General features: G+C 41.4%; 1 protein-coding gene across 1 annotated transcript in view; it reads right to left on the reverse strand.

Annotated features, from left to right (window-relative positions):
* LOC148327104 (arf-GAP with coiled-coil, ANK repeat and PH domain-containing protein 3-like) overlaps positions 1-13,943 on the reverse strand; it is a 49,246-nt gene extending 35,303 nt beyond the window's left edge. The window contains exon 1 of the mRNA XM_088308822.1: positions 13,713-13,943. Within this exon, the coding sequence (XP_088164948.1) occupies positions 13,713-13,759 (47 nt within the window). The 5' untranslated portion in view covers positions 13,760-13,943. The remainder of the gene's footprint in view (positions 1-13,712) is intronic.
* Positions 13,944-15,077: the final 1,134 nt, after the last annotated feature.

The raw sequence follows: 15,077 nt of genomic DNA on the forward strand, positions 1-15,077 counted from the left end.
TGAAATCTGAATGAAAATAGAAGCAGCAGCTCCAATGGGTGGTTTATTCGCGACAAAAGCGAGGTTAAAGCGCAAATGACGCACATCCTCTGACATTAAAACAGTTTATATTATGAATGAGTATGTATTTAAGGGGTCACCTGATAAATGTTTCACCGATAGTTCTATAAAACATACGCTACAATAACACAACTCCTTATCTTGTGAGTGTCGCGAGGAAGGAAATGGAATCTGCTGAAAGGCCCACACAGAACGGCTGCACACAGATCTTTGTAAAGCACACAAATCTTGTCTGACATAAACATTTACACTAAAATAGCAGTTCGCGCTGCCTCTTTGAATGGAGGATGTTCCATTTGGGTCGGCCTGATTTCCCAATTCATCCCGGGCAAAGTACCTCCCGTGACACTGGAGATAAGGTTACGAGTCGTTTAGAGGATCCATTGACAGCTCAAGACAAAAAACAGATTTTCACTACTCGTACAGAACTTCGTGTTCATTTACGGTTCAGAATTCTATCACTATTAACACAATAATGTGTCACCTGGCCCATACACAGAAAAAATTTAAATCGTCCCGAAGGTACGTATATCATTTCCCAAAGATGTTTTATGGTGATGAGCTCAGGTCTCTTAATTTCTTCCGCACCAGACCACCATTCAAACATGCGTTTTATGGATCACATGACAGAAATGGCTTTTCCTAAATTGGTCCCACAAAAATTAAAGGATGAAATTGTCTAGCTTGTTGAATTTATAAAAATATTTAAATCATATGTTGTTCAGAAATGTACTGCCTACCAAAGACGTATTTATACGTCTTTCATTCTTTTTTTTTTTTTTTTACGGGAGAGTGTACAGGACGGTCTCACGCAGATTCTGACTGGAGGATAAGGTAGTAATCACGCAGTCCATCAGTGCGAAGAGGAGCAAGCGACATGGCTCGAGGATTGCCGCTTGCCGGGCGGATCAGTATCGGTGTTCTAGAATCTAGGCTTTTTTCTTTCACGTATGAGTACAAGCAAAGGAGTAGAATATCGCATTCCTATAATAATTGACACTTTTGTCCATGTAACATCCAGAGTATGTGCACAGTCAGAAACTACGTGTGGTGCAGTGTTGCACAACGCAATTTGATGGTGAGGTCAGGAGGTTGAAAGAATGAAGCGACAGGTTTACAAGACAATTGGGGTGGTCTGAGACAGAGAGCACGCAGGACTGTGAGCCGCTGTCTGGACCATATGTAAGGAATGTATGATGTTACACTCAAGGGGCACATCCGGTACGTTCATGTTGTACAGTCCCACTTTTAACACCGTTCCTATTTTTTTATCAACGATGGAGAATCTGTATTATTGTGTTTATGGTTGAGCGGAGTTGAATCGACTGTTTTGACAATAAAATAACAACGTCAGATGTAGAGAGTTCTAAACTTCCTTTAGAAGTCAGACATCCATTGGTATGTAAGTATACATTTGTGATTTTTTTCCCATACAACAATACCGGATCATATATTTATATATTTAAAAATATGGATTAGAAAACATGGAAGCCATTCAGTTCAATCACAATAATAAAAATGTTAAAATATGATGCAGAGTTTCTTTCAACGATACACATAGAAATTGATATTTTTGACTGGCTCAATGGAGGCGTAATACATCATAATCCCTTCACGCAGAGATAAATGGTCTAGAAAAATGAATGTTCATCGAATCACATTACAAATACAGTTACTCATAATTTTTTGGACAGATTAGGAGAAATTATGCAGTTGTACTGTCTCATAGTGGGCTGTGCGGGGATACAAGCGAAGTAACCAAATGTCATCCTCACCCCCCAAAAAACAGTTTGGAGATTATTGCACATGTAACATATGAATCATCTTACATTTGGCATCCATCTCGACAACATTTTCAAATCATGTTTGCCCTCAAAGCCTTGAAAATCCTCCGTCTTGGCGCTCTCTTTGCTGTCTGTTCTTGTTTAGACAGAGAGGGATCAGCTGTTCTAACAGACGACACAATGTCACCATAAACGGACCAACAGCATTCCAACTATTTGATTTAATTGCGGCAAACGACATGTGATGGGATCTTGAAATAGCGTTGTTGATGAGAGAACATTCGCAAACCCAAAATGAACAGAGGCCTTCGTTCACATTACACAACTGAATGTGATGTGATCAAAATCTCAAATTAACTGCTAAATAAACTCAAGAGAGCTGGAGACGAGACTCGATTCTTCTTGCACAAGTTGATACAATTGCTTTCCCAGCTGTGAGATACAACGAGTGTAACTACACAACAAGCACTTTTGTTGCGCTTGCAGTTCTGGCTCTTTGGTCCAAAGTCAACTTCCAGTGGCAGTTACCATGAAATTTGTGCTTGTTTCACACAACCATGAATCTTAATCTCCTTCCTCTGCGGCCCAGAATCTCTCCGACGCAACCTGCTCGTTCATCCAGCAACATCTGGATAGTCCAACGGGAGATACACATTCGCTCGTTGGGTTTACCGCCATGACTCTGCACGCGCATTCCAGAGCAGCAGAATAATACTTCCTTCCTGCACTCGAGACAAACTGCTCCTTTCTGATCAGGGAGTGGACCTCAGCTGCTCTTATTTTTCCTACTTGGATAGGATTGGCAATCCATCCAACAAATGGAAAGAAACTCTCCCAGCCCATGTGAAAAAGTGCATGTGTGACATTGCGGGGGGGGCAGGAGGGAGGGTTATGGATCCAAGAAAGAGTGTGACCGCTGACACAGCATATGGGAATGTTTTCATTTGGTTTCAAGAAATTCCGCAGAAATCTGAGGCAAAGACACAAGCTGAAGAATGTAGCAAAAAAGGACAGTGACAAGGGAATCCGTCCGTTTCGGGGAGCAAAATCAGCGCTCGTATTGTTTAGAAAATTAGATTTTCAATCACACGTGTGGTTTCGGCGCCAGTGTTTTTGGATCGGTTCGGGTCAGGACTGGTGCGAAGCAGGATCAATGATGACACACCAAGCAGCGACCGGGAAATCAAAACCATGTGAACAACCAAGGGAGGAACATGTTCAGTGAGTATAATGTTCGTGAGTCTCCAAAAAACGCTTTGCTTTCATCACACGGCAGTCTACATCGGTGGCGGGAGAGGAACGAAATAAGAAACAAGAGCAATAAAAATAGAAAGAGATGTGAGGAAAGCCGCAGAATTCCGAACTAAACGACAGAATTCAAATGAATCCAGTGAGTGGAATTCCAAATTTGAGGAGATCCACTGGATTCCAGATGTGAGACATTTGCAGGCGAAAGTAAATCTCGCGGTCTCGACTTTACTTCTGGACACGAGCCGCACCTCACCGTCAGCACGACAGCTGCTCATCTACAACATCTGCATCCTCTTCGTGTCTCTGATGAATGTGGAACAAAAACACACTCAATATTCAACAAGTGAGGACATTTTAATGAGATCCAACACGAGAGCTGTACCCATAAATCCACCTGCAAAAGTGTCCAAAGTTGTACACCATCTCTCGCTGTAACACAAATTAACTAGGATGTGCTTCAACGCTCATCAGCTAGACAACCGGTATAAATGGATTCATTGCGAATATGAACAAAACAGCAAAACACTGACGATATTCGGTGCACAGTGCCGTGGCGAAAAATCTTCAAGTGTACAAATCGAATTATTACATCATTTATCAGGTTTAAATGTGTACTTTCAATCGATTCTTTCAAATCGCCAACGTATTTTGACCGAGTGCAGCTGCCGTACTTAGCGACCTTCTGCGCATGCGTCGCAGATCGTGTAGGAGGCGCAAATGGCACAAATAATGGATCCGTAGCGCTCATCTGAAGAGCGAGTCCGGGTTTTTAATTAACTACTCTTTTATTTAAGTTTTAATTTAATTTTAAACAGCAAAATTGCCAAAACAACAACCCGGAGCCGCCATTCTCGATGATGCGGGGGGGCGGCGGGCGTGGATGACGTCACACGCGCCGTCCCAATTCTGCATTTATGGAACTTGCGCTCTTGAACACTTCTACGACGTGTAAACTTCGATGAAAACGTTGGGTGTAGTGTGGTTATTTGGATTGGGACGAACTTTTTTTTTGGAGAATCTACATTTCCCATGGATAGATGTGCCCTCTGATTTTGAAAACGCAATGTCACTGTCAAAACACAAACCATTCCACAAAGTAATATTAAAAAAAACTAAAATCTTTCCATAACTATCCGAGTTAAAAGAGTCTTCTTCATTTTTCTTCACTCCGTCACTCGTAACTTCCGCTCGTATAAAATCTATTAAACCCTCTGAGTAACTCTGACGATGGATGATTCATGCCCTCTCTTAATTTTGCATCACAGCAAGGTGAAAGAAGGCAAGTAAAAGTCAGAAAACACAAGAGCGTCCGTGTGAGGTATGAAATAGATCACAGAAGAAAGAGAATTCAGGCGAGTTGGGCTGTCCTTTTTAAATCAAGGAGAAAGAACTAAATGACACCAGATGATTGCCACATTGAGAGCAGGCAAACATCCACTTCAATCACACTAATGGTAGAGGGAGTGAACTTTCATCATCAAACAACACGCACATTTGTTGTACACTTATTATGTGTTTGAGCCCTTGTGAAGGTTTCTTCTCCCAGAAAGTCAACTACTCACTTGAAGGGAATTTTTAAATAATTTGACCCTCAAGATGAAAAAGAACCTTCAAGTTGACCGCACAAACTAAACGTTTATGGCAACCATCAATAAGTTGACTGATTGATCTCTTTCTGGTCCAAAACTCTCAGTTTCATTTGATTTTTTTTCACATTTTGGATAAACTGTGTTCTCCCTCGTTTCTGCAGAGTGATCTTGAGGAAACTACCATAAAATACATCACACCCATATGACCTCGGTTGAGCTTTTAAAGTGTGAAAAACAAACACATGCTTCTCAGTTTTCTCAGCATTCAACATGTGTACATACGTGTAACGTCCTGAGTGCGTTTATTCATGCGAGGCCTAACGTGTGAGTCAGCGCTGAGGCCTGGCCAACAAGGGTGCATTCCACATATTGCACAGCGACTCGTGCCTGCCATTTAACGACTTCCTGGGAAGCGAGATCTCCACGGTGAATTTGGGAGTTCACAGGTCAGATGGTGCCTGCAGCTTGAGCGGGGGGAAAAGAAATTGAAAAATCAGGTCATTCATGAGTCTGATAGCCAACAAAAGATAAAACGGTCATAATAAAACCAACAGGAAAGGTTTGTAATGTGACTCTGTTGCTAAGAAACTGTTTTTTTTTTTAATTTAAAAAACATGTTCCTCACTTGAACCAGTATAAGCCAGCAACCAACAAAAGGCAATGTCGTTAATTACCTCCGCCAAGGCCAAATTGTGAAGTTCATCTACATTTTCATGAAACCTTGCAGAAAAGTGACAGAATCTGTTCAGTTTTGGTGGATAGTGAATTGAATTTAGTCGGCTGGGGCTGAGTTAGGTGGGATTAGTAAATCCATTCTATTCATTTTAATAGGGAAAAATGATCTGAGATATGAACAAGTTGAGTACAATGACTGAAACTTGGAAGTCAAGGCATCAACGTAGGTGTATATGCAAGATAAAAAATAACTAAAATCCCTTGAAAATCAACCGGCGGGTGTGAGGGCGACAGTGTGTGTTAGCGTTTGTTCATGTTGTGTGTCGACTATCCAGTTGATTTAATCAGAGAGCGTAGTTGCCGATAATCCTATTTCCCATAAGTCCCTGCATCAGCACGTGTCGTCGAGCGGCAGGAAAGCCGCTTCGCCGTGGATGCGGCGGAAGTGTCCACGTGCTGGAAAGATGTCAAGCTACTATGGATCCCACAGGCATGCAAAGAAAATGTGTTCAGCACACGCATAGCATATGGACTTATGCAATCGTGTATTCAAACAGGGTTCATTTAAACGGCACTTTTATACCATAGAATCGGCAAACGTTCACATTGAAAAAGCTCCGGTGTCGCCACAAGTCCATTAAAATATTTAAAGAGCGTAGATCTCCGCCAAGAAATGTAGACCTATAAAATTAATGAATGGTTAAAGGATTAGGAGAGGCCACGTTTTGACAAACCTTAGTATGTTCTATGAGTTCCAGTCACAACTTGTAGGAAGAGCCTCAAACATAACTACATTTACCTGGTTTGGCGTGATAGTTTCCTCCCATACCGGATCATAGTGGTCCCTCAAGCTTTTTTTTCCCGCCACGGACTGGTTCATACAAGTCCATAACTTTGCGAAATGGCAACCGGTGTTGGGTGAACGGGGGTTGCTAACGCTAACAGCTAGCTGCTAGCCAGTATTAGTCACTGACGCCGGAGTCGTGTCATACAATGACGGTTTAATTAACTTGCGGTTAGTTCTCATCCTAAATTAGCGACTGAATATGATATTTCGAGATGGTGTTGTGTTGACGTTGGTGGCAACGATATAATGTTACGTAAAACTGAAAAGCTTAAGGTCGAAAAAGGAAGTCAAGGTAGCCATTACGCAACCGCGAGAGCGAACTTCAAAGTAAAAGACTTCCAAGGCTATTGTATTATCATCAATGACTCAATGTATTATTTGCTAAGCTTTATTTTGAAGTTAGCCATTGCGCAGGCGGCGTGTTCGTTCTAGTGATGGGCATAACCGTTCTTATAACTGAATCAATAGAATCAGTTCATCAAAAAGATTTGTTCAAAAGAAACTCAACGGCAATCTTCTCAACTTTACCATTGCATCTTCTGACAAAAAAAAAATCCAACCAAACTTTGAAATGCAGTGCACATGGTACAACAAAGAGGCTAAGTAGAAATTATGTTTACATTATTTATGCATGACTGAATCAGCATCTCTCGGTCAGGCAGCAGTCAGTTGATTAAAAAAATAAATAAAATCTCCCAAATGTGTAAATCAGACACTTGTCTAACTCTGAGTGAGCATATGCTTGAGAGTCTGTCAGAACAAACGGCGCAACTCCTGCTGCCCTCCGCTGTGCCACAACATCCCCACAAGTCTTTGAACTCGCAGGAATGTTTCATGCTCCCGACATGACGGACAGTCTTCCTGCAGTCGTGAGGCGGCGTCTACCTTCACTTTTGAGCTGATGTGCTGAGAGGCGTTCTTGATATTTTACAAGCACTTATCCCACTAAAAAGGTTAAGACGGTTCTAGGGATTGATTACTAGTTCAAAAGTGACTTTCCTTGAAGCTGACGTGCTTTGTTTGTTACTAGGCACGGAAAAGCTCTTTGGAACCGAATGTTGCTTTTTTTTTTTTTAAATTGCAGATCTGAACAGATGACATGATTGCACAAGGATGAGGACTATGCGCACTACACTACGAGGCATTTACTGTGACAGAAAGTGAAAATGAAGACAATTAAGTATGCCCCCCCCCCCTCCTCACGTTCACTTTGTTGCTAAAACAGTTTCCACTCTTCTGGGAAACTGAGTTTGGACTGGGTCTGTTTTTTTTTTTTCATTCATAACAGAAGAACATTTGTGAGGTCAGAGCTTGCTGGCTCACAATTCTTGCACAGTCACAACAAAACCTTTTTCCAAACTTGCTTTTATGGCCTTTGCTTTGTGCTCGGGGGCCGCAGTTACCAGGGAAACGGAAGCAGTTGAATTCAACCCCGACTGTCATTTTGCTGATTAAGAAGCATGTCGCAAGACTTGCCAATATGCAGTGATGGCCCAAAAAATTCAACATTTCACTTATCAATAGTTGTTTTGAAATTATTTAAAATGCTGTGGAGAAACCAACCTCCATACTTGTTAATTGGCAACCAAATCAATTATAAAATTAATCAACAGCTGTTCATAATCGATTAATTAGTTAAAGTTTCAAAATTTCCGCTTTGCATTAGTAAATATTCTCAAAATTTTTGTTGTATTTCATGAAAGCAAACTGCTTATCTTTTAATCAAAATAAGACATTCGCAAACATCTGGGAAACGATGATCAACGACATTTTTCCCATTTTCTGACATGTTACAAAAAAACATTAACTGAATCATATTTAGTTTGTGTGTGAATTTTCTGCACGGACTATTTGAAATAATGTCCAGTTCTTGAATAAAGTGATGGAACTGCAAATCATTAAATTCAGCCCAAAAAAAACAAACAACAACAAAAAAAAAACGATCCATCCATCCATTATCTGGAGCCGATCCCAACTGTCTTCGGGCAGTAGGCGGGGTACACCCTGAACTAGTCGCCAGCCAATCGCATGGCCCACATAGACGAACAACCATCCGCGCTCACAATCACACCTAGAGGCAATTTAGAGTGTTCAGTCAACCTACCATGCATGTTTTTGGAATGTGGGAGCAAAACAGGGCATTCGGAGAAAACCCATGCAGGCATGGGGAGAACATGCAAACTCCACAAAGGAAGGCAAACCCTGCACCTCTGAACTGTGAGGCATACATGCTAACCAGTCTTGCACCGAGCTGCCGCGAGATTTATTAATTATTAAAATAACCATTAGTTGCCGCCGTCTACTTAACTCCGATTCCTAGAAGTGTGTCATATTGCAAGTTTATATAGCTGGCCTCAGCTTCCATTACGTCGCCTTCTTCTTCAGATCACTCGCTGAGACTAAAGCAACAGCGCCTCTGCTGGTGGAAGCCAAGTAGTGCTTTCATTTTGCAGAATTGCTTCAAGACACGATTCATCGAAATTCAATCAAGTTTAGATGTGACAAAAACAAAGCAATATCAAATCAACCCACAAATACATTGTGATCATAAAAGCGACTAAATCAAGTGGGAATAAATTGCTTGACCTTGCTAGAACTTCAAAGGAAAATCAACATGTCTGCGCTGCAAATCCGTAGAGATTATGACCAAATGCAATAGCTGTTTGCGTCATGGTATTTGCCAGATTTATGGGGCGAGCAATTTAGAGAAAATGCTGAATTCTTAAGCAGAGCTGTGCATTGTCAAATCTTTCAATCTTTAAACGTAAGCCATATATGAACAGTATAGGATGATTCTAGGTCAACAATGTTCGGGTCTTGCTGTCAGCGCTCATGTTTGTGCCACAACGCAGCCGAGCCGGCGGTTGGGAATGAGTGAATTTAATGTAAGTGGTCTGGAATCCTTCTTAATGTTTGCTGATGTCTATTTTCAGCGAGGTTCCAAGGGTCAAAGGGGGATTTAAAAGTGGTTTTCTCTCAAATATGTTCAAGCAGTGAGGACACTGTGTGAAAAGGAAACTTCTTGATGCTGTCACTTCATCATCTTACACTTTCCAGACGGCAGCACATTGTCGGGAGACGACTTTTGCCGCCTCTCACTTAGGAGGGCTGCAATTTTTAGATTTCCGGCGGCATCATCTCAGACAGGTGAAGATATGATATGCAGGATTAAAAAGATATGACGCAAGGAGGTAATCCAGACACTGGCGCTCAGACAGATCATCGAGAGGACGCTTTAATCTGACAATACATAGACAGAACGTTTTAAAGTTGAATCTGAGATGGCAGCTGAGCACTTTCAAAATCTTTAAAGATTTTCGAAAAAAAAAAAATATTTTGGTCAATTTTTTAGAACTGCTTCCCTTCCCACTTCTACGAACGCAAAATTTTTTATTTGAACCATTTCCTGTGTATAAATGTGTAATAAAAAATATTGCCAGAAGAAGATATATTTTTACTTAACCAAATTCCACCTTAGAGGTTTTACTCAATTTTTCCACAATTTAAGTCAACATCTCGCATCACACAAGATAAAAAATAAATAGCGATTAAAGGGCATTTGACAAAAAAAAAAAATAAATCACATGAATTTCAAGATAATCCGAAGAAACAAAACGTGGCATTTGAAATTAGCCACAGGTTAAAAAAAAAAAAAAGGTTGCTTCTTTCTTTTATTCACGCTTTCAACCTTTTGCCACTTAGTGCTGGCTTTTTCAACAAATACACCCAGACAGATTGTGACCGCTCATCCCTTTTTTCCCCCCCTTTCTCTGGCAAGTAACCATAGCAACCACTCCAGACGAGGCAAGAGAAACCCTTGGGGGAACGAAACGACGTCATCTTCCACGCCCGCGCCGCTTTGAGAAACACAAGAAAAGACTTCTGTTGCACAACAATTCCTTTTTGTGTATTTATTTATTTGTTATAATGATCCCTATCGCTAAATACTTGGCTTGAATGTGTGACTGAGCTACTTTAAAGAGATTAGGTGATAATATTATCAGAAGTCAAGCCGGTTGAACAACATTCGATACAAAGGTGAAGAATGAAATTTCGCTGCCATTGACGGATATAGACGCCCAAAAAAATACATTCGTCTTACCTGGGATGGCACGAATGAGTTAATAAAAGTTTTGCACAGGTATTGCCGATGGAACGTAGTGTTAATAGAAATTATTTTTAAAGAGTGCAAGACATTTCGCTTTTGAATGAGGACACCATTGTTGCCCAACTTTTGTTTGTGTTGCATTCTGAACGAGGCTGAGCTGCTCAACTTGTTTGGACGGAGGTCATGCAGCAGAGAGGGTGAAGACCGGTGTGTTGGGTTCTTTTACCGCACAGCTGTTTACACAATGACCTGGGATAAATATGACTTGAAGCCATTTTTCAGATTTAAGAGACGTATTTCAAGCATGGCTTATGGATTTTGTTAAGGCAGAATTTCTGTCAGCGTCAACAGCGAAATGCAAGTCCTACACAAATCTGCAGTTCTGTGTAAAGATGTAAAAATATGAAAACGGAGACATATGTGTACAATGTGTGCTACATTACAGAATTACATCGCATGTTTTTGGGCAACTGCTGTTACTGCATTTGTTTTTCAGAATCCAACAGATTCTACCAGTAGACCAGCTGTCATCTTCAATTCTTCGTTTGCTTTTTTTTTCTCTCCGCTGACAGTCAAGCGGACACCCAGAAAACCCGAGAATACTGTATGTATATTTTCATCAAATTGAAGGGGAAGTCCAGTCAAAATTTGTCTTTACAATACATTTGTCCTATGCGCCCTCATTAGTCCAAAGACGGCCTTCTGATAAACGTTGCGTTTGTGGAATATCAATTAAGCAAGAAAAATCCATCCTTTTCTATCCGTTCTGCCGCTTGCTGTCGACTGAAAATGACATCACAGCGCCTAAGGGCTCAGCGTGCAAAGGTCACATGACCAAAGCCAAAAAAAACAGGTCAGCTTTGATAGTCTTTATCTCTTTTTTTAAACTCATGGAAACATTAGTAGAGATGGCCTCGAAGGAATCGGATGACAACCTCCTCACGCGAACAAATTGAGCAGGTGCACCAGCTGCATCGTCACACCGTTGAGGTGAATGAACCCAGCAGGTGAGCGCCGCAGACAAGGCCACACGACAACACGAGGAGGTTTGAAGACAACGGACAAAGAGATGTGTGTTACGGATGCTCAGCATACTTTCAATACTCTTCCGTGCGCAATCAGTCATGCGAAAACACAGAAGAAGTTGCACAAGTTAAGACCTGCTGGGAGTGGGCGGGAAGGAGCCGCTGTAGCATCAGGGCGTGGGAGAACACACAGCAATGAATCTCATGGCGCTTTTGGAAAATGACACAAGCGCAGCCAAGAAGTCGGCCACTCCAATAAAGACGGAAACGCTCCACGACTTGAAACATTCCGACCTGCTTCAGTCACCTTCAATGACGAAGAATGTCCTTTTGAATTGGATGAGTCCGAGCTGATGCATGCAAGCATCATTTTATGGTTCCAACATGTTGAAAGAGGATTGGAGAAATCTGTATGAACATATTGGTTCAAGTAATGGGGGAATGAAGTTAATTCAAGACAGCTGATCAGTAAATTCAGCAGAGGTCATACGCAGCAGACAAAAAAAACAGGCTCAACAGTCGAGACGATTTCAGGGGATAATGTGGACGAACTAACCAATAGGAGCAACTGTTGCTTTTCAACGATACCATACCAACATTGCTCTGCTTGCCTCACTTTGAAGCGATCAATTTTTGGCAAAAAAAATAAAAAATATGGGAAACTGTAAAAAACATGCCGCATTGAACGCATCAGTGAGAATGAGACACACATGATGGTCTCAGCATGAGGCCGTTGGCCACAGTAAGAAGACAAATTGAATTGAGTCTGTGGGGGAACCAAATTTAAAATTTGTATTTGATCCAAATCAGGCAACTGCAGCAAAATGGAGAACGTGGAGTATATCAATGTAACATCCGGAACTAAGGCACAGCAACAACAGAATGTTACAGCTAGGGCACGAGCGATATGGATTATTATTTTAAACCAAGCCCAATCCCAAAATGGCAGAATAAAATTTCCAAAAACGATTAATCGAACAATTAATTAAAAAAATTAATAATAACTTTTTTCTTGTCCCTTAAAGAGGAAGTCACGTTAAAAAAATGTAACAATAATTTAAGCACGGCATTCTGTTGGGAACGGCCATTTTGCCACTCGCTGTTGACTGAAAATGACATCACAGAGCCAAAGAGCGCAATTTGCGAACGTCACATGACCGAAACAAGAAAACAGCTGAGGCGTGATTATCGTTACCTAAGCTGCATTAACTGCATTTTGTGCATTGATACAGCTTGGTGACTTATGCTTAAAACTCAAAAACTTTTATTTTTGTGAAATCTTATGTACAGTTTTGATTGGCTGGCAGGCCGCAGGTTCCAGCTCCCCGCAACCCTCAACATGACAAATGGTATCGAAAAATGGACGGTTCAATATTTAAGGCAGCAGCTACACGTTTCAGTCTGCCAGTTATTTTCAAGTATCCATTCCATGTTGGGTGTAAATGACAGAGCAGCCATCATCATGACCAACGTTACATCATGACCTCATTTTTAACCAACACGACATTCTGTTCTCCGCGTGGATGGCGGAATTTTCCAAATCGCAGTCATAAGGTGTTGCTTAAACGCGTGCTCTTTCTCTGCCTCTTCCTGTGACCTTTCGTCCTCACCATTCAGCAAAGAGTCTGCCATTAGCTCGCTCGCTCCATCCTCCGATTGAGGTCATCATCTGTTTCAACTCAACTAAAAGGGAAGCAACACATCGACGGCAGACGCTGACACCATGAAACGACTCGTTTCCGCTGATTTGCATGAGAAGCTTGCAAGCCAGGCTGGCACGTGGATGGAGTGCAGCCACCACCGCCCTCCCCCTCCCCCAGTGGGCAGGCAAGGGGGCCAAACATCTGGATGCATGCCCGGGAAGCATGCCCTGTTCCCCGCAGAGAGCATTCTCACCTCCCTGCTGATTGCTTGGCCAGCCAGGACACAAATGCAGCTGCAAGGACATCCTCTATACGTTCATGCCGAGGCACGAAAGGCTATTTTCTCTCTCTCTCACACATTTTCACTTACACACTATCTCACGACGGCCACATAAATGGCAAATGAATGATCTCAACAGGACCTATCAATTAATTAAGTCACTACATCAGCATCCTCACTTGCAAATGGCTCCCCGCTGGAGTGAGCATTGCACGTACACGTCCCTTCTTTTATTATACTGAACCCATGTTGCAATACACATTCGCAAATTATATACATAACACACGTATGCATTTATACTCAAGTACAGCATTCCAATTGGAATGCCATTTAGGAATGTATGATTTATCCACCCAGTTGATGCAACTGCAAGCACACTCGGTTCTTGCGGAGGGGTGGAAAAAAAATCATGCGTAAAAGAAGGCGTGCCGTTTAGCGCAGCAGTCTTACCTGAACCGGGGCGAATCCTTGATGCATTCTTCAAAGTCCACTGTCATTTTTGCGTCTTCTTCGTCGTGTATTCCCACCTCAGTGCGCCAGTGTCATCACCCGCGGCGGCTTGTCGCTAAGAACCGAGGGGATGGACGGCGGCTGGTCGTGTCCCTGACGCGCGGCAGTTCCGTCGGAGGCTCTTCCCTGTGGCAGCGTGACACCAAAAAGACGAGCCGAATGCGAGGTGACGGAATTACTACAACCAGGGAGGAGGAAGAAGGCTGGAGGGAGGGAGGAATGAGCGTTGGAGAAGCAAGGGGGAAGAGGCGAGCGCCGACTACCGGCAACGTACAGGAACTGCTCTCGACAGAGATAACGCCAAAGTATCACTGACTAAAAATCTAAATTGAATTTTAAACATTCGAAACATGGAATACAATCAAACATCAAGTGTTTAAATTTGTTTTTTTTTAATCCAACATACATTCTTAGATCAGTGAACATATATGTGATGGTCAATTTATCTCTCTATTACCATCCTTTTTTTAATTGTGTCCTTATTTCCTGAGGTTAAAAATGCATCAAGCCCATTTTGACAAAGTAAGGCTATGCTACAGATGTTTTCAAATTTTGGGAGTCAAAGTAAAAAGTCGTCAGAAAAATAATTACCCAAGTAAAGTACAGATACCTGAACATTCTACAATAAGTACAGGAGAAAAGTATTGAATTTCATACTTACCACCACTTGTGATCGACTGCATGATGAATTTATTAAAAACACACCACATAATATGCAGATGACCAAATCCAAACAAAAACTTGTACTGCATGTTATAGTGAAGAACAATTGCAATTTTGGGACAGATTTGCTTCCAAAATGATAAGAACAAATCAATTTACAGAGAAAAAAGTTTTTGAGTCAAGGCTTGAAAACTGCTACAGGTTAAAATTCAAAGTGAAAATGGTTGCTATACATGATGCAATTTCCTGAAACACACTGCTGCATTAACGATAATTGAAACATAATCCAAATTAATGAGTAATCCCACTTTAATATGACAAATTGGATAATCACCCACATGTAAATTTGTAGGTTGGCAACATTATTTGAAAAGTAAATATAGTCCTAAACGGTCTTAAAAACATCTCATACATCTTTACCGTGGTTCTTCATGACTGTTGAAAATGTTATTGCGCATAATTTTCATTGGGACAAAACGCAGAATTAAGCGACGGATGATGACGTATTCAAAAAGCGACACAACAGAGGACGTCCTCTACAAGATTCTTACTGGAGTACACATTAAAACAACAAAACCAGGTTTCGATGTGGAACCATTGGTTTTATTATTATTATTATTTTATTTTTTTGTATTTTGTTTT

Source organism: Idiotropiscis lumnitzeri, chromosome 11 (genome assembly GCF_059441095.1).
Source record: "Idiotropiscis lumnitzeri isolate Australia: NSW breed Sydney's pygmy pipehorse chromosome 11, RoL_Ilum_1.0, whole genome shotgun sequence".
Taxonomy (NCBI): Eukaryota; Metazoa; Chordata; class Actinopteri; order Syngnathiformes; family Syngnathidae; genus Idiotropiscis; species Idiotropiscis lumnitzeri.